Raw genomic sequence first — 19,529 nt, 5'->3', positions numbered from 1 at the left:
CCTGCCAGACTTCTTTCTACTTAATCTGGATTGCTGTGCTACTTCCTTATTTTTTATTGTACACATGTAGACCTTGAAATAGGATAAAAGGGTGATGTAATTTCTGCAGGCTGTCCAGGAAAAAAAAAAAAAAATCTGGAACATGAATTAGGTGAGAACATAGGAAGGGAAACAAGATGATGGAATTGCATATGGGGGCTAAAGGCCAGTGGGGAGGGTGTAGAGAACACAAAGATGATCTTACAGAGGGATGAATCCTCCCCTCTAAGTGCTGCTGTGTTATGTTTTGTCCTGCTCCTGCAGCCTCCACATGTCTGTGCAGCCACCACATTCCTTTGCCACAGGGAAAGATGTTTGCTAAGGTCTAGGTAACAGGAATTCTTTGTCAACCTTGTCTGGGTTTAAAGTATGCAGGAACTTTTTCTGTAAAAATCCTTTCAGTGGTTCTTGCCACACAGGCAGAATCTGGGTAAAATTTCTCTATGCTAGGACGTCATTATCAATTATCTTAACCAGGAAATTACAACACTTCAAAAAAGAAAAAAAAAAAGGTAACCCACCATCTTTTGCTGCTTGTCAGCAGGTAGCAAACATGCAACACATGTGTGTGTGTGCTTTCATTACATTCACATGCTACTATATCTGAGAGCAAGGCATTTCCAGGAAATTAACAACTGCTGGGAAGGATTGTGGATACAAGAGACAGCTCAACTATCGACCCAAACTGGCTGTTAGTCAATGGGAGGTGCTCAGTGCTGAGACTTACTGTCATAAATTGGAATGAAAAGCACATGAGCTTATGAGTCTGTGTGCAGGAGATTCAGACATTACTGTCATTTTGAGCAATTAAGTTATTGCTTCCTCCCTCTGCATCTCCTTCAGTTTTTGTGCTGCCAGCAGTAGGAACACTACAGCTGGCAAAAGGACTGTAGGAAGGGTTTGCTCTAGATCCATTATATTTGTGAATCACAAGCTATTAACAGTTTGGATTTAATTAAAGAAAAATGATAAAATCCAAGTTTAAATTGAGTGCAGATTGTGTAGGGATTTGTGCCATTTCAGTTCAGTTGTTTTAAAGATCATTTTATCAAACCACCCAGGTTCATATACAACTTTGGCCATAACACACATATGGAGCACACACAGCTGAGGCCTCCCTGTTTGACTAAGCCTTAGTCAAACAAACAGTTCCATTAGAGCAAAGTCTCAGTGTTGCAGAACTGAGCTTTAATAGCCATTGCACAGTGGAAAGTTCTCTCTTGTGTCAAAGCTGCTGGATCTTTAGCTGCTGTGACACTTGGTATACAGGTTTAAAAACCAAACAGCTGCCCATGGTGAGCAGTGCAATGTTATATTTCAAGTTCTAAAGAAAAAGCTGGTGTTCAGAGATACTGAGCAGGTTTTTTTTTTAATCTGAGTAGGACATCTGCATACTGTATTATAGGTGTGAGATGGCAGAAATCCCTTTTCAAACTACTTTAAACCCAGAAAGCTGTAATATCTGTTTTCTCAGTTCCTCTTTTGCCCAAGTCTGTTTTGCCTGTGAATCAATAATGAAGACATTGCTCTCTAACATCAGGCACGTCACTTATCAGTTATACATGTATTTCTCAGACAACATGGGGATTTAGCTTTGGTTCTATTTTATTTTCCTAGTTGAGAATTTACAAGAACACAACAGCCCACCAAAAAAAAAAAAATGCTTTTTACTCACACCTGTTGGTTAAATTTGCCAGGCACTAAGTCGAGTAGGAACTTGTTAGCTTTCATTACAGCACTTGGAAAAAATGTCGTCATCCACTAAGTAGAGCACAGCCTCCCCTCCAGCACCGGCAAGCCTTGAGCTTGATTCTCCTCTGATGGATGTGTCCTTATCTTGCTTGTCTTCACACTGCAGGTTGCATTTATTGGTGATGAAAGGATGAAAAGAACCCAAGCTGAGTGGCAGACACTGAGATGAGTGTGCAGGTAGTAAAATTGTTCTACTGAGTAATGTTAATCACGCTGAGGCATAACTTTAAGTGTGTGATGGACATTGCTATACACCAGAAAGTACAAGTAGCAACTAAAACAAGGAAATGGTCCTGGTTGTGTTCAAGGTAAAATAAATAAATGACAGTATTTCCAATTCAAGGAGTTGATGAGTTACTCCAAGTCACAAGAGAGATGAACTGTCTTACACTTTGGGCATATTAGGGAAGTCACTCATCCCAAGCAGTTGTCTTCCCTCAGCGTCAAAGTTTTTTAAATTTTCTTAGTTGTTTCCCATAGCCCTGCTTGCAAAGGTGCAAAAGAAATACCTATTTTAGTTTTTGCAAATATCCTATTGCAGTATAAACCTGTGCAAATGTCATTAACTTGATTTATCCTGTATGGAAATGGAATAAAATAAAATGCCTGCTTAGCAATTTGTGTAGCATATGGTAATTAGACATCTTTAGAGGGGCTCTTTTGAAATATATCTAAGTTTGGGAAGAAAAATATGAAGCAAAGGAATGGAGTTTGTAGTATTCATGGACTCAGTCCCATAAGAATATGCAAGCCCAGTGCCAAATGCCTCCACCCAAATACCCGAGACGTTACTAATTTGATAAGAGTCCTTTTCCTGTTTTTTACTAGCCTGTGCAGTTTCTCAAGCTATCTGTACTCCTTTCCCACGAAGAGCAATTTTAGTGGCACAGAACATGTCTGCAAAGCAAAATGAAGGTGTAGTTGCAGCACAGGTAGGTGAAAGCACATGAGAATGGGTGGTCAGAGCAGTAAAGGTGTGGGAAATGGGCTGGCAACCAGCCTGCACTTATAGCTGGGTGAGTATTTGGCATCAACTACAGAGAACTTTTTGCTTGTGGCAGTAGATATCAGTAAAAATACATGCTGGGGCTTCAAATAATGTTGAATGGCTTGGAAAAACTGCTAGACAAGGTACTGAGCAGAATCCAGAGTCTTCTATCTAGAAGAACAGATAAGTACAGTAAATGCAAATCAGGACTGTACTCTTCAGACAGGGTATGCCTGAAGATTCACACAGAAAATCTGGCACCACGTTTTTCCTCCTGCTGCTGTATCTGTCCAAGCAAATGTGCCTGTTGCCTTTCTTCCTGACTTGTAGGCACCTGCTGGGGAGGTGGCACTTGGTGCTGGCACTTCAGGATGGCTGAATGCAGTTGCCTGGCCCACTTCTCTCACCAGTAAGTGTCAGACTGTCAGAGTCCTCACAGGCACATTTTTGACTCTCAGACTGTGGGGCATGTTCATTTCATTAAGCTTTGCATTTTGGGTAGAAAGGGTGGAAAGAGAAGTAGTTACCATCCAGTTGTGAGGAGCTCTTTCTAGAGCAAGCCAGAAAGCTTTCCCAAGTGCCTGCACATGTAATTCTGTCTTTGGGCATATGAGCCTCACAATACCTTGTTAATATGTTTAATCTTTCAAGTGTTTTATACCTTCCATGGCTCTTTGTTTTGAAACAACATGTTTCAGTCTGAAAAGATACAACTGGAAAGTGAAACTCTCTGATGTTGAGTGGTGCTTCTGGCACTCTGGGTGGTGATGCTCACCACCATTTTCCATGATGTCTTCTACCCCTGCCCAGTAAGTGGGAGAAAAGCTGGAGAGAGTAAAAAGATTACACACAGCAACTGAATTCTAATGATAAATGTGAGTACATTCTTGGGCACAAAATTGTTCAGTGCTCTCTGCTGTTTTCTATGAGAAGGGATTGTTACCTGGAGAATAACTTCAGGAAAAACATTTTTAAAAATCTGCATGTTTTCATTGGAGGGAGAGTGTATGTGTGGTGCTTTTCTCTTTTTTTACACTGATGTGTTTCACAAATGTTCCTTCACTACATACTTTCAGATGGTGAAAATTATTTTTCCTCTGGGTCCAAAAAAGTTTCAAGTAGACCCGAATTAAAACTATGAGAAAATCACCACTACAAAACTGGAATTTTGAAACCAATGTTTTTGCAAAGTAGAAAAATAAGTGTATGTGCCCTTTGGCTGATCTGTAACCACAGCATGGTCTTTTCAGCATTCCTTTTTTTAACATGCTAAATATTTTCCAAACTCCCATCCTGTTTTTTTAGGAACTGTGTCAGACTGCATGCAGCTTCTGAAACTAAGGCAGTAACAGTGTGGCACCATAAAACTTTCATATTCTATTTGATTGAAAGTATATAATGCCCAGATGCTACATCTTGAGTACACAGGAAAATGAAGTAAATTAAGCAGAGCTGATAAAAAACGTGTTGATCTCACTGTTTGAAGACCCAGTGCTTTTAATCCTCCTCTTTCCCTTGGTTCTCTTGTAAGGTATCTTACATGCTTAAAGATTTGTTCCTGACCAATGTTTCTCAGCTGACCTTATGGAAAAGACCCAAACCAACCCAAACAACTTGGAGAAGATTTAAATGTTAAACTGGAGCTGTGAGTATGCCCTTATTTCTGTACCTTTAGGGAGATCATGGCTGGGTTTATGGCTGGCTCTACCGTCCTAGCACAGAATGTTACAGGTGCAGATTGGCAGTGCAGCTCTGTCACTGCAGTGCTACATACACCGAGATCAGGCAGCTCTTACCTTACTTGACAAATAATAATACTCTGAGCACTGCTATACTGACCAAGACCAAACAAAAAAATGTATGAGGGTGAGGAGACTGTAATAACCGGGATCAGTAACTCTGGGACAACCAAGGAAGCTCCCACAGCACTGGAACCACTCCCTTTGCTAGCAACTGGTTACATGGGTGAGGGTTTTTACTGCCATCTACTGTGCAAATGCTTTAAGCCAGAGGGAAATAAAAGTTCTGTCTCTTGGTTCTCAAATAAATGAAATTACTTCTGAAAAGGGAGAGAAAGCACAGCTTGATTTCTCTCTACATCTACTATTATCTTTATTTATCTTCTTTTCTAATTCAGAAATAATTTGGGTCTTTTATTTCCTTCCTGTGCTGAGAGTAGAATCATCAGGTTTGATCAAGGTAATTGTTATCCCTTCACTCTTTGGATTTTCCATCAACATGAATTTTCCATATATCTATGTATACACAGATAGTATTTTTAATGGCTGTTTTCCTATTTTTCTTTATTTTATCTAGTACAAATATAAATTACAGTCCTTTTTGACAACTTTAACTCTTCTCTGTTAATTATATTCCATTAGATTCAGCACTTTTAGATCCAGAAATCTTCATTGAAGTTAGTCTTTAATTATTGAAATCCAGTTGGAATAATGGGAATCCATTGGACTAATGGACCATTTTATTGTTTCACAGTAAATCCAAAAAAGAAAACAAAGGAGCTTCCTTACACTACTACATTCTTAATTTTTAAAGAAGAATTTCATTTTCCTACACATTCATCCTACAAATTTCAGTCTGAGTCTGTGGCAGTTACAAATGGTATTTAATAATAGGAAAGAGCAGAGATGGGCTCATGTTTTCAGGTCTGCCCAGCCCTTTATCAGGGGAATACTGATACTAATCACTTGTTTTCTATCTTTCAAACCCCACATGTTGTTTGTTAAAAACATTACCCATTTTTTTCAATGGAAGGGTTCCATTTAGGGGCGTGTCATTGCAGAGTTTGTCAGTGAACTAGAAAAGCAAATGAGATCATCATAGGAAAAAATAATGTGATCAAAGTCCAGACCTACAAGCAGGAATGTTAGCGTTCAGGAACACATAATCACGAGAAATGATTCTATGCAGGTGCTTTTATTGAAGAGCTCTGGGTGTCAGGGGTAAAGACCCAAATCTGACTCTGACATAGGTTTGGGATGGATATGCTTTTATATTCTATCGTTACATAACTTTCATGGTAATTATTGAACTTACATTGTTCTATAGTATACATAGATTTCAGCCAAGCATGGCCACCTTAGACTAGGAACACACAGTTTCTCATTGTTCTTCTTATGATTATACAATAATTATTTTAATCACTAAACAATCATTTCAGCTAGCAATTATACTACTTCCGCAGGTAAAACACAAGGCTTAATATTTCAGAGTTTATCTTAGCATTTTCCAGGGCGCCAATATCAGGAACAGCCATAAAAACATCTGTTATTATTGCTGAGACATCAGAATCTACAAAAGATTTGCAGAAATGCAGGAGGACTGATAGAAGTCATGACATTGTTTTCACAATTCCTGATTTCTTTTTTTGCCCCAAGAGTTATGTTTTAGGAAATGTCCATGAGGCCTCACAATTTGCAAAGGTGTGATGTTTCCACGAACTGGTGACCATGAGCAGCAGAGTGAGCTGTACCTTTTGCTGGTGGGCTACAGCACTGCAGAACAGCACAAGAGCTGCTGCCCACCTTCCTGTGGTTCCCCAGCTCACATCATCACAATGTTATGAAAAAGCCAGTGAATGCTGTGGCATACAACTGAGGAGCAAGACAACTTTGTTTGAAGATCTTGTATTATTGAGCATTTGGTGTTTGTCTTAGAGGCTCTAAAACCTTGAGGGATCCTTGATGGTGAGACTTCAGAGCTGGGCCCAGGTGGAGGAGAGTGAGCACAGCCCTGCCTTGCTAGAGACACATTGTCTCACACCATTCCTTTTCATCTCAATAAGGCATATCTCAGCACAAATCCAGCAAGTATAGAAGAGCAGGAGGAAAATCAGCTGGTTTAGTACTGAACCAACCATGTGGAGATTTTTCCACCATGCCAGAGGGGTCTCCAGATTGACTTTTCTGGTTATGTTACATAAAGAAGATGGATTACAGCTGAGACTCTGTGCCTGTACTTCTGAGTCACTGATGGACAATAATGGAATAAAAACATTGTCTTTTTTGTTAAATTAGAATTGGATCAGCCTAGTGCTTGCTGTCCTTATTTTCTATTGCTATCAGTAGAAAAAGAGTAGAAAATACTCAAAGCAACCTCAATTCAAAGTTAGCAAACCCAGCAGTTTAGAGGAAAATAAACCAAATAACAATAGGCCAGGTTGTGCCACTGGACTTAGCACAAAGCTCTTCATTAAGGCAATCAGAGAAAAATGGCAAGCTCTGTTTCTGGCCCATTCAAAAGTGTGATGTCAGAGAGTGTTCATGCTGAGCAGGTTAATGTAGGAATGCAGAGAATCCTGCTGCAAAATGCTTCCAGAGATAGTTTAACACCGTGGAAATGAGTGACAAGAAAGTAAATACATCATCTTGTACCAGCTGGGTATGAAGTTGTACTGTGATAAGCAATGGAGTTTTATTGAGAAAACACTAATTAGCAATAAATGCCTGCAGTGGAAAGGGTAGCAGCTGGTCTGCATTTGCCTTCCCACATGAAAGCTATTTAGCCTGACTTTCTGCCAAATCCTGCCATTTTGGAGGTCATCAGACATGAAGAAGATTGAAATCCCTAGGTTAGCATCTCAAAGAAGGGAGCCACGCTTGTAAGCAGAAGTGGGGAGTCTGTCCTTCTGGAACTCTCCATCTGCCAGCTGTGCCCCCCGCAATTTCTAGGCTGAAACCTGACACTACAGCTGGTGCTGGAAGATTCAGCTACTGTAAGTAATTCCTGACAAACCTAGTTCAAATATGGTCATCTTGCAATTACGAGGTTTTATCTGGGTGTTAGCCTAGCTTGCTGTACTTCTGCCTGGCATATGTTTAGCAGCAGGCTTTTTAAATTTGATTCTGCAAACATTTGCTGGGGAGTGCAGAATTAAGAAAGTATTTTGTGGCTTGAAGTATTCTTCACCTTCTCTACCTTTTTCTTAGAGCAATGAAAGTGTTGGTTAATACCAGGTTATTTTGTCAGAGCCACATTGGTGCTGGTAGGAGTTACAACCTCACCTCCATCGGGGCAAGAGTGGGTGGTGCTGAGCCTGCTTCAGAAACCTTTATTTTCATGTAAGTCTTTGGGGAAGATTCAAAGGGATTTGGCTCCTTTTGCCAAATACACCTGTGGGCACAGCTGGTGGCTTTTGGTGGTTAACTAAAGGAACCGGCTCTAAGTCCCTGTACTTGGCACTGGTGGGGCCACCTCTCAAGTGCTGTGTCCAGTTCTGTGCCCTTCAAGACAAGAAGACAGAGGTGTGCAGTGGGTCCAAAGAAGGACAGTGGAGATGGGGAAAGATCTGGAGCACAAGTCTGATGAGATGAGGGAGCTGGGGGTGTTTAGCCTGGAGAAAAGGAGATTCAGAGGAGACCTTATTGTCCTCTGGAACTCCCAACACCCAGAAGGTGTAGCCAGTTGGGGGTCGGACTTTACTTCCACACCACAAATGATAGGATGAGAGGACACAGTTTTAAACTATGCCAGGGTGACAGAGTTAGGATGGGCACTAGGAAGAATTTTTTGACTGAAAGAGTGAAATTGGAATGGGCTGACCAGGAAGGTGATGGGAGTCACCGACCCTGGAGGTGTTCAAGGAAAGGCTGGACGCTGCACTTGGTGCCGCGGTCCAGTTTATAAGGAGGTGTTCGGTCCCGGGCTGGGCTCGCTGGTCTCAGAGGTCTTTTCCAACCTCATCGTTCCTGCGGTTCCGTTTCTCTCGGTGGCCGGCCAGTCGTGCCGAGCCCGGGGAAGCGGCCCGTGTGTCCCGTTTGCAGCCCGCGGTGAATGAAGGCGGGCGAGACGCCGCAGGCCGTGCCGGAGCCGGTCCCGCCGGAGCCCGTCCCGCGCCGCGGCCGCGCCGCTCCGTGAGGCGGCGGCGCTCGATGCGCTCGGGGCTCGGCCAGGCGAGGCGGCGCCTGTGGCCCGGCGGTGCCACGTCCGCCCCGGCCATGGCGGGCCTGGCGCGGGCCCTGCGGCGGGCGGCGTCTCCCGGGCGGCTCCCCGCGGCCCGCAGAGGGGGCGGCGGGGCCGGGGCGCGGCCCTGGGGCTGGGGGCTGGCGCTGGGGCTGGCGCTGGGGGTCCGGGCGGCGCCGGCGGGAGGCGAGTCTGAGAGCGGGCGGGAGGAGAAGCCGCCGTCGCCGCGGGGCTTCGGCGCGGCCGTGGAGAGGAGCAGGGACCTGGTGCGGAGGATCAAGGTGCTGAGGGGGGGACCGCTGGAGGCTGTCGGGGCTGGCGCAACTTAGGCCAGCTCGATACAGGGGGGTACGGAAGTGTGGCACAGAATGGGGTGTCTGAGAACGAGGGGGGGCCTTAAAGGCTGTGGGAAGAGAGGCAAGAGCCGTCCGAGGGCGCTTGGTTCAGCCTGGAGGGGAGACCTCACTGCGGGCTAGAGCTTCATCGTGAGGGGAAGCGCCGGGGCAGGCACTGATCTCTGTGTTTCTGTGACTAGGGAATACCAGGAAATTATGTCAGGAGAAGTTTAGGTGGATATCAGGAAAAGTTTTTTACTTCGAGGGTGGTCAGGCAGTGAACAGGCTCTCCAGGTAAGTGGTCACGGCTCGCAAGCCTGACAGAGCTCCAGGGGTGTTTGAACCACGCTCTCAGGCACTGCGTGGGATTGTTGGAGCTCTCCTGTGCAGCGCCAGGAGGTGGCCTCTAAGATCCTTGTGGGTCCCTTTCGACTCGGGATATTCTGTGATTCCGTTTACAAAGCACCTTGTACGTACTTCGAAAATCCGGCTGAAGCTTTTTTGAAACCTTGCCTGCCAGTAGGTGATGCAGTTTGTCGGTTGTATATTGACTGTCGTTTTTGCTTCTCTTGCATGTTCCGTTCAATAATTTAATTGAATTATTTTAGCAAAAATATTACATTACTATTCTTGTTAGATATGTTTTTCCCAATAGCTGAGTTAAAATGTCAGATTTGCAAAAGTAGTTTGTACCAGTTCAACCAAACTGGTACACAACAAAATTACAGCTATAATTTGACAATAATACTCCAGTTTATTTGTAGGTATTTTATAGCTTTTTCAGTTTAAGGGCTTAGGAGAAGGTGTTTATTGAATCAAACTGGGCAGGAAAATTTCCTCTTTTTAATGCCTTTATTAAAATGATCAGCTCAAAATGGGGTTTTGGCAGATCTGCAGAGTTCCGCCGCCGATCCCAGCAGTGACTCAGAAGAGGAGGATTTACAGCTCTGTCCCCTAGGGGCCAGAGCCGGGAGTCCTATCCTTGTAAGGGCAGTGGGGGTATACCCAGGTGTCTCAGTTTGGGTTATCAGTCCAGGGGGTCCTGGGTTCGACTGGCATCATTTTAGTTGGGGCGAGGAGTGACCGAGGTTTTCAAGCATCTCTGCCGGCTCCGGACCACGGCCTTGATGTCCAGACACCACCCTGACTTCTCAATTCTGCTTTGGCTCGTCTTTTTTGGGGTATTTTCCAGGATTTGGTGAAGGTCCCGTCCCAGTGCAGTTTGGGTTTGAGATAAATTTGCATGTCTCCTGAGATGCAAATTTCTCCCTCTCCCCACCGTCCGAGGGGAGGTTGTCATCCTCCTGGCAACAGGCTAGGGTGGTTCTGAAAAACAAGAATTCTCCACAATAGAGAGTTAAACGGCGGTACTTCAGGATACTCAAGGAGTGATTCCAACATTTCACTAACAAAGAACTCTTGGCCAGCGATCAATTCCTAGCTCAACTGAAAACTCCTCTGCAGCCCCTTCTCTTAAAAAAAAAACGGTAACTTTTTTGTTCATAACATTTTTTAATTTAAATATCCTTCTAAATGACTTCTGTCCATTTTGTTTTTTGCAGGATGAAGCAGGAATCCCTGGTATATTAGTTGGAGTTTCTGTAGATGGAAAGGAAGTCTGGTCAGAAGGTTAGTATGTGGGAGCAGTAGTTGTGCACTGATGAACATTTAAAAAATGAACAATTTAGACAAGCTAATGAGGCTGGGATTTTGTCTACTTGATGTCCCATCTCTGGACAGTAGCCAGAAATGGGTGCTTAGGGAGTATCAAATGACACTTTCCTTGGTAAACTTCAGTCATTTCCAGGAATTAATAATTTGTTAACTTCCAGAATATGCTAGTATGTCTCAACAGTTAGATTGGAGAACCTTTCTTCCATTAATTTTTCAGATTAACCTTTGAATGTACTCTGGGCATAGAGCTGTACAGTGGTCTGGTAACACTGTATGTAGGAGGAAAAAACTGTTCTCTCCACAGGAACTTCCTTAGTGGTCAAAGGAATAAGGGCTCACATCTGGTGATCTATCTCCTGTTTGTGGGCTGAGATGTGGCTTTACTGGGAAGGTACTGGGATTTAACAGGTGTTGTCCTTTCAGAAATTGCAGCTGTCTTTTCTGGTAAGACAGGGTGTAAGTAGAGTGTGTTAGTACTTCTCGTATCATGTAGACATTTGATGTTTAAAAAAACCCATCAGAATGTGTATCTGTTCTCAGAAACATTTTCATGAGTTTCAAAACACTCAGTTCTGGGTTGTTTGGGTCTCCTCCTCCCTTCTCCATGGCGGGCAAAGTAGGGACAGGTGTGAGTTGTACGTATCCTGTGACCACAGTACTGAAGCTGTTTTCTTGCTGATGGGAATGGTGTGAGGTTTGGGAGGTGTTTTCACTGGGGGAACATCATCTGCATTAACAAGCAGCAGGCACTTGAGTAGCAACTATATAAGAGAAAGGGTCTTGGGCAAATGACATGTCATCTGTTTTATTTCTTGTACTTTGTCAAGGTTTGGGGTTTTCCCCTGAGCTGTTCATTGTTAGACTACAGTTTTGTACAGACAGAGGCGTGTTGCTTGCAGGCCTTTCTTGCACTGCAAACTGCAAATATGTCATTGCTGCATTTTTTTTGCTTTTATGCTGCAACATCATTTGCACTTTCTTCAAACCTCTCTCAAACTGAAGACTGGTTTGGCAGCTTGAAAATGCCTTATTGATTCCAGTTCCTGCTACCAGACTTGTGGGTTGGTTACATAGGAAAACAGTGTTACAGAAACTGTTAAGCTGTATTTTAATGGAAGTCATGCTGAGTGATATTGAAACATAGTAACACCTGGGTTCTGTGAAACCTTGCAGCTTAGGTAATTGGCAGGAATTTGTGAGTGATTTCCTCTCTCAGTTTCTGTATTGATACAATAATGCCTCAGCCATTAGTTCACAACAGTAAAATGAGTGTTTATGACTGTTGGTCAGTTATTTTACAGTCTAGATTTTGGTCTCTTTGGGTTTTTTTATGCTGAAAATTTAACATCAGGAGTGTAAATTTTGGCCTAATCTTTAATCTCATTTATTATTATGTTTGTTGTAGTCTTAATCAGCAATTTGAGATGCCATGGTCTAATCCCATGGGCTCTGATTAACTGCTGCTACTACAGTAAAATGTTATTGACTGAACTGAAGCAGGGGCTGGCACAGTCCAATGCTTTGTATCCCAGTTTACCTGCAGAAAAAATTGTTTAAAGAGCCAGTAAATCTAATTCATTGCATGTAATTAATTCAGCATGTGTCTGGGCAAAGGACTTAGCAGAGTGTTTTTATTTCTGGCAGGTTTGGGCTATGCTGACGTGGAGAACCGTGTGGTGTGCAAGCCAGAGACCGTCATGCGCATTGCCAGCATCAGCAAGTGTCTCACAATGATGGCTGTTGCCAAACTGTGGGAAGAGGGGAAACTGGATTTAGATGCTCCAGTGCAGAAATATGTCCCTGAATTTCCAGAAAAGGTCTATGAGGGTGAAAAGGTATGTAATTGTTTATTGGTAAGAGTTTTTTAAAATTTTTGTTCCTGTCACTACATAGCTCTCTGTGTACAGGTACCTGATCTGGACCTATTCCTATAAAACACTCAAAATCATTTAGACAAGTACAGATGTTTCCTGTTCAGAAAAGCATATTTGGATCTTCACTTTGATATCAAGTGTGTGTCCATATATACACTTTTTTTTTAAATACTATGTTTAATATGTGATATTTAAAATGTTTTGCTCCTTTGTCTGTTCTTCGTCATGGTGAATGTTACTTTTTCAGTGATTTATTTTTTTGTCTTTTAATGAAGAGAGCTCACATTATCCTATCCACCTAGGTCACTATTACCACAAGACAGTTAGTTTCACACTTGAGTGGGATTCGTCACTATGAAAAAGATATTACAAAAGTAAAAGAAGAAAAGGAAAAGGCAAACAGAGCACTTAAGCTAACAAAATCCCACCAGGATAAAGAAGAAAAAGCAAAAGAAGGTAAAGGGACTGAAAACACTGGTTGTGTCAAACAGAAGAAAGAACATGATAGTGAGACAAAGAGCCGAAATTCAAAGCCTGGCAGGAACGACAAGGAGTTTGAACAGGAAGAGTATTATTTGAAGGAAAAATTTGAAAGTGTGATTGAGTCACTGAAGATATTTAAAAATGATCCCTTATTCTTTAAACCAGGTGAGTTTCTAATTATGTAGATGAAAATATGCATCTTTTAAGCAGTAATTCTATGGCTTGTGTCAGCTTTCCAAATCCAGACATCCTTGTTAGACTTGATGTGGTAAATCTCCTGGAAAGGATGTTAAATGTCAGCATTGACACCTTGGCATGAAACCTGAGTGTACACAGAGATCTCTGGAAGATTTCAGTGCTCTTCTCTTAGCAGGATGTGTGTCTGCTGCAGTACAGAATTTCCTAGGCCTAGGATCAACAATGGTTGATTATTAATTGCTATATATAGTTTTATTTGCACATATGATTCCATTTAAGTATCATGCAATTAACCCGGGTTTTTTTCCCTTTCTCACTGTGTTTCTTCAAGGTAGTCAGTTCTTGTACTCAACATATGGCTTTACTCTCTTAAGTGCTGTTGTGGAGAGAGCTTCAGGACAAAAATTTACAGATTATATGCTGAAAATGTTTCGTGACTTGGATATGCTGTCAACTGTCCTAGATGACAATGAAGCAATGATATATAACAGAGCAAGGTAAACAGGGGTGGAACTCTTATTTTTCCACAACAACTGTTGCCCTTTCTATTTTAATTACGACAGCTGAATTAAGAATGTGTGATTTTTCTTTTCCCAGACAATTAAATGAAGTGTTCTATGTTACCTCAACATTACTCATGTAGCTGGTTCCAGTGCCATGGTACAGGTTCTGTAATTAGCATGTAAAATTACAGAATAAGAAATAAATATTTCTTGTTCTAAGTGTGAATATGGGAGGTGAGGGGAGTAATAGGGGTGACTTCAAAGTCTGCATTTACCTTGGGTACAAGTAAGTACATAAATGCAAATTAAATGAGGAGTAACTAGGAAATTATGTTGGAATATTTAATTAACTTAGTTTGCTTAATATACTGGCATTTAAAGGGTTCCATGGAATTGTAACAGTCTCACAGCAACACAAGGATTTCATAAATCAAATTTCAGTATGAATGTTGGCCAGAATTAAATTTCTATTTAACATCAATTGATTTTTAAAATTAATTTAACATAGGGAAAAAAAAACCACCATCACCCCCCCCCACCCACCCCACTCCTACAAAAACAAAACAATAAGCTGAGAGAAATTTTGTAACTGGATAATCCATTCCGATATAGTGGATCAGGCCAGGGTTTCTTGTCTTATTTTATTGAATTTCCTGTCTGGGCTCAGAAATTGATTATTGACTCCCCTGTTAAGTTTTGGTGTGGGACAAGAATTCTGGTGAATGACAAAGCAGGTTTTAGTAACAGTCTCAAGAAAATGAGACTCCGACTTTTAAAAGGTTTGGCTCCTAAAATGCTCTCAAAGAATGATGAACATATTGAAGCCAAGGTTTATACTAAGTGTACAAGTGTGTATTGAAAGTGTGTGTGCACAGCTTTACTGCTCTTTTCTAAGATGCTTTGTGCTAGTGTTTAGTTTGCTTGTAAAATTTCAGAGGCTCTCTGGCTGTGTGATCGGAGGCTTATCTAGATGATAGTGATGTTCTCATAAATTATCAACCTTGTACAGTCAGGGTTTTTTAGAACATGTGTATGTTAATCCTTTTATAAACTGAAATATGGGAGGGATCAAAGAATTGGGGGAGATGCTCTTCTGGGAGTCTTTTTATAGGTACTTACCATTAAGCAAAACTGAGATGCTGATGGGTTTACTTCCACAAATTGGAGCTTGATGCCTCAAAATAAAAGGTATTGACATGTTGAGGTTTGTTTAATGGTTTGTTTATACTATATTTATCTAACAGGAGAATGCTAAAAAATCCATGTTCTAGATCTTTTAGAGGTATAAGTCAATATCTTTGTAACAGGGTTTTTTGGTGATCAAAAAACTCATTATGGGGACAACAGGATACTAAATCACTGTCACAGTTGATGGTAGTCTTGCATCCTGGACCTTCATCATTCTTCCTTTGTTTCAACCTCTGACTTCCAGTGTTATAAAGTTATTCAGAAGTTTGCTAGAAAGCTTTTCAATACAAGTGAAATCTAGGCAGGGCTCTTCCTTTTCATAACTCTCCATGGACCTTATTTGGTCAAAAGACCAAAGGTTGAAATTCCTTGGGTTATATATTTATTCAACAAGTCCTTTTCATATGATGTATGAAATTAATCAAGTCATGATTGGACTGTTTCATTCAAAAGCACAATTTGTTCTGCACTTCTGTTGTACTGTTCCTGATGGTTCATTCTGCAGCTCTGGTTGGCAGTTTCTACATTTTATGTTATGCAAGACTTTAATGCTCCTTGCTTTGTTCTAGAGTACAGCAACCATAATTGGGCAGTGGGGGGAAATCAGCCATAAAGGGAAACTCCTCTCTGAGAGCAGTCACCTAAGCCTCAGTTGTAGGATTCCTTGTTCTTTTAAACACTTCATTTCTAGTTTTAAGAAAAAAATCTGTGTTGGCTGATCTATTTATCTCTGTCACATCTCTTATTTGTACATTGTCTTTATTCTTAGTATATCTTAAGATTAAGCAGAAGAATTAGTACTTTTATTGAAGTTAAGCTTCTAACCTAAGAAGTCACCTTAATTTTTGTTTTTCTGTCTGAATTACTTGTTGATTTTTCTGCAATAAATATATTTTAAAAATGTGTTTTAAAAACACTCTAAATGTTCACGAGAACAAGCTAATACAGGCTCAGCTTGCTCCTTTAAGGTTGGGCAGCTAAAATCATTGTGCATATTATATGAGAAGCACAAATGAATTTTCTTGCATTTCAGGTGTTACATTTACAACAAAAAGGGACGGCTGGTAAATGCACCATATGTGGACAACTCTTACAAGTGGGCTGGTGGTGGCTTCCTGTCATCAGTAGGTGACCTCCTGAAATTTGGAAATGCCTTGTTGTACAGTTATCAAGCTGGACAATTTAAAAACAAGAATGGCAAACTTCTTCCAGGGTACCTCAAGCCGAGCACAGTCGCAATGATGTGGACTCCAGTGCCAAAAACAGAGGTGTCATGGGACAGGGATGGTAAATATGCCATGGCTTGGGCTGTGGTAGAGAAAAACCAACAGTGTGGCTGCTGCAGACAGCAGAGACACTATGCATCTCACACTGGGGGTGCTGTGGGGGCCAGCAGTGTCCTCCTCATCCTGCCTGAAGAGCTGGACCCTGAAGCTGTGGGTCCTTGGCCAGTGACACCCCCGAGAGGGGTCGTTGTCACAATTATCTGTAACATGCAATCGGTTCCACTCAACAGCACCGCCTTAAAGATCGCCAGGGAGTTCGATAGAGAAAAACAGGCACAATGTGTGGGCTGAAAGAGATCTGTGGGACTGAACTCACTGTCCTGAAAAACAAAGGCTGTAATGGGACTTCAAGTTCACTAAGAATATGGGAAGAAAAAGCATAAATAATTCACTTAATTAACCTCTGCTAATGGTGCTAAACTTATGACTTAACTGGAATTCATCTCTCAGGGAAGTTCCTTACTTACAGAAAATGAGAATGTAACAGTCAAAGGTGACTTTCTGTAGTACCTGTGTAAATGATCATTATATTAGCAGGTTATTTTTACCAGCTAGTGAAACACTTGACCAAGATAAAAAAATAGCCTTTTTTTTTTTCACTAAGTACAAATTCTCTACCTTGAATGTTAAACTTTTGAAAAAATTCACATCTTGATTTTAGCACACAAATATGTTGCTTGTTATTCTCACAGTTCCAGTCTGCCAAAACAATTCAGTATTACTTTATAAAGAAAAATTGTGTCACCATTGCTTTTTGTTTTCACATGCCACTTCCCTTACTTGCTTAAAAAAACCAACAAAACCCAAACCTTGAAGCTACCTCCAGAATGCAGATTTATACCAGAAGCAGGTTTGTATCAGAGCTGTGGATTAAGAACTAGAAAAGAATGAATCTGAAGCAATGTAAGTAAAATTCTTTTTGTTTTTTAGATATTCTCTCATCCATTCTTATTGGACACAGAGAATGTGTAGAATTAGTTTACTGTGCAATAAAAGTATTATTTCCAGAGTCAAATCCACCCAAATAGCACAATGTGGCAAGCTGTCAAACTGTCCCATTGTTTCTGAGTGATACACACTTGGTAGAAATGGCACTGTATTCTGTAGCCTAGATACTCCCTTGTAAACAGGAATTAGGAACTCAAATAGTTCAACACAGCTCAAAGCCCATTCTCAAAGCCAGGAGGAGAAGTCTCACCAACCAAACACAGCTATGGCAGCTGAAGCACAGCTCAAAGTGCTGCATCCAAGGGTGGGGACTCCACCACCTCCTTGGGCACCTCATCACCCTTTCTGTGAAGAAATTCTTCCTGCTGTCCAACCTGAACCTCAGCTGGTGCAGCTTGAGGCCATGTCCTCTTGTCCTTTCACTTGTTCCCTGTGATAAGAGGCCAAACCCCCCCTGGACCCAGCCTCCTGTCAGGGAGTTGTAGAGATTGATAAGGTCACCCCTTTTCTCCAGGCTCCTTCAGCTTCTTATCAGACTTGTGCTCCAGACCCTTCCCCCAGAGAAAGGCAGTGGACATTCTTTCTTTCTCTGGACATGCTCCAGCTCCTCAATGTCTTTCCTGAAGTGAGGGGCTCAGAGCTAGATGCAGGACTACAGGTGTGAGATTTTCTAATCCTCAGTTTTACAATGGGAATAAAGTAGCATCTGAAGTGTCCATTTTCTGTACTTCACAATGGCACGGAAGATTTCTGTCATCTCAAAGATTCACCCCCACCTCACTTCCCCTGCAGTTACTTAGACAGTACTTCCAGGCTGAGACAAAACAGAATTATCTTTTAGGAAAGGCTTCAATACTTCCTTTCCTGCACTGCTTAGCAGCTCTGTTGCTCTGAATTTAAGGAGCAAGATGTCTTGGTTAGCAGCTAGCAGAAGATAGCCCTACCTGCCTCTTTTCCAAACTAATGCTTTTAGTTTTATCCTCCTAGGCAGTTGTTACCTGCCCTGTGATGATACAGCATGCTGCCATCTCTGTTCCCACTATGCCTATGGTAATATTTATTACCCAAGACCAAGAAACCAGGAAATTTAGTATTTTGAGGGGTCAGTGTTTTACCTACATTTTTACTTGGAGCTAATAAGACTAGTTTAGTATATTCTTCATAATTACAATCATTATTGTACCTTAAAAATGGTTTGCTTGGGGTTTCTGGCCCCACTCACCAAAATTTCACTTTTTTGTTAATTTTTAATATATTGTCTTTTTCTCAAGAGTATCCAATCATTTAATCTTCTAGCACCGGGAACAAAACGAGTCCCTGACAGTCTCTGCTTTGGTATTAAATTAATCATGAGTTTTTATCTTTTAGGGAAGAGAAGGCAGAGATACGAGAGACTAGGAATCAATCTGGCCTTAGCATATGTATTCAGGTCACTATTAATATTGCTACTTTGTTCTAAAACCAGTCATTTGATGGGCTGACATTGTAGGTGGGAAACTAACCAGACTATGTCTGGTAAATTAAGAGAAGCTTTTATGATAAACTCACCTATGAGTGAACCTTTGTTGTGAGTGGCACTGACATAAACCCCACCTTTTCCTAGAAGGCATGTGTATTCCATTGGTACACCTGTTTCTGTATCAAACACCTCCTTCTGCATATGGTAATTACATGTTCACTGTTTGAAATAACAAATAAAACTTACCTTGCAAATGCAACCAATTGTACTATCAGGTTTTTGGTTTATTTTATTGACTAGACACAAGTTTTCAAAGTCATAAAAAGAATACTAGCTAATTAGAAAATCCCAATAATAATTAGCTCACTAAGACACTTGATACTTGTAAAGAGATGTTGATACATAACTTGAGATACTATTTAATAAAATAAGATATATGTAAGATTTTGTTTTAATATTTTCTCATGGTTAAAAACAAAACCATTTTTACCAGCCAATTAGAAAGACGGCTTTCAAAAACTAATTAAACCCTTTTCCTTACTGCAAGAAGGCAATTATTTAATGCCAGTATTTAATACTAACAATATGCACAGGTTTGCTGTGCTAGTGCCTAGATACCATTCACACCTCTTAGTGTAGCTCCATGACTTAAAATTGCTTAGATGCCAGTTGCCTTCTCTATGCTGCAGGTTTTCAGTGCTTTGCAAAGGACTACTTTTGGGTTGATTTTGGATAGACATCTCAGCTTAGAATACCAAGTACAGTCTTGAGATCAAATTAGCAGGAGGGAAAATCCATGCATTCCAGAGAAACAGCTAAACAGAGGCAAGTAACTTTTCATTTCTATTTGTCACCATATTACCCAAGAGTGGGAAGGGACTTA

The 19,529-nt window shown here is 41.3% G+C and overlaps 1 protein-coding gene and 1 long non-coding RNA gene across 2 annotated transcripts; both read left to right on the top strand.

Moving 5' to 3' along the window:
• Positions 1-3,197: 3,197 nt before the first annotated feature.
• LOC132333228 (uncharacterized) lies at positions 3,198-7,259 on the top strand. Its single transcript, XR_009488097.1, has 3 exons — positions 3,198-3,654; positions 4,311-4,424; positions 6,175-7,259. It is a non-coding gene; the product is annotated as an uncharacterized LOC132333228 (long non-coding RNA).
• Positions 7,260-8,718: 1,459 nt separating this feature from the next.
• Positions 8,719-18,905, top strand: LACTB (lactamase beta). Its single transcript, XM_059858080.1, has 6 exons — positions 8,719-8,979; positions 10,596-10,662; positions 12,352-12,542; positions 12,884-13,229; positions 13,594-13,759; positions 15,987-18,905. The coding sequence occupies exons 1-6, from the start codon at positions 8,734-8,736 to the stop codon at positions 16,528-16,530; spliced, it is 1,560 nt and encodes a 519-aa protein (XP_059714063.1). The 5' UTR covers positions 8,719-8,733; the 3' UTR covers positions 16,531-18,905.
• Positions 18,906-19,529: the final 624 nt, after the last annotated feature.

The sequence above is a fragment of the Haemorhous mexicanus genome, chromosome 13 (genome assembly GCF_027477595.1).
Source record: "Haemorhous mexicanus isolate bHaeMex1 chromosome 13, bHaeMex1.pri, whole genome shotgun sequence".
In the NCBI taxonomy this organism is placed as follows: domain Eukaryota; kingdom Metazoa; phylum Chordata; class Aves; order Passeriformes; family Fringillidae; genus Haemorhous; species Haemorhous mexicanus.
The sequence above is the reverse complement of the archived record's forward strand: the minus strand, read 5'-3'. Positions and strand labels throughout refer to the sequence as shown.

Excerpts from the sequence above, each read along its gene's own strand:
- LACTB (XM_059858080.1), top strand. The coding sequence starts at position 8,734 with ATGGCGGGCCTGGCGCGGGCCCTGCGGCGGGCGGCGTCTCCCGGGCGG. Across the intron at positions 10,663-12,351 it reads AAAGGAAGTCTGGTCAGAAG|GTTTGGGCTATGCTGACGTG; the intron begins GTTAGTATGTGG and ends TATTTCTGGCAG. Across the intron at positions 13,760-15,986 it reads ATGATATATAACAGAGCAAG|GTGTTACATTTACAACAAAA; the intron begins GTAAACAGGGGT and ends CTTGCATTTCAG.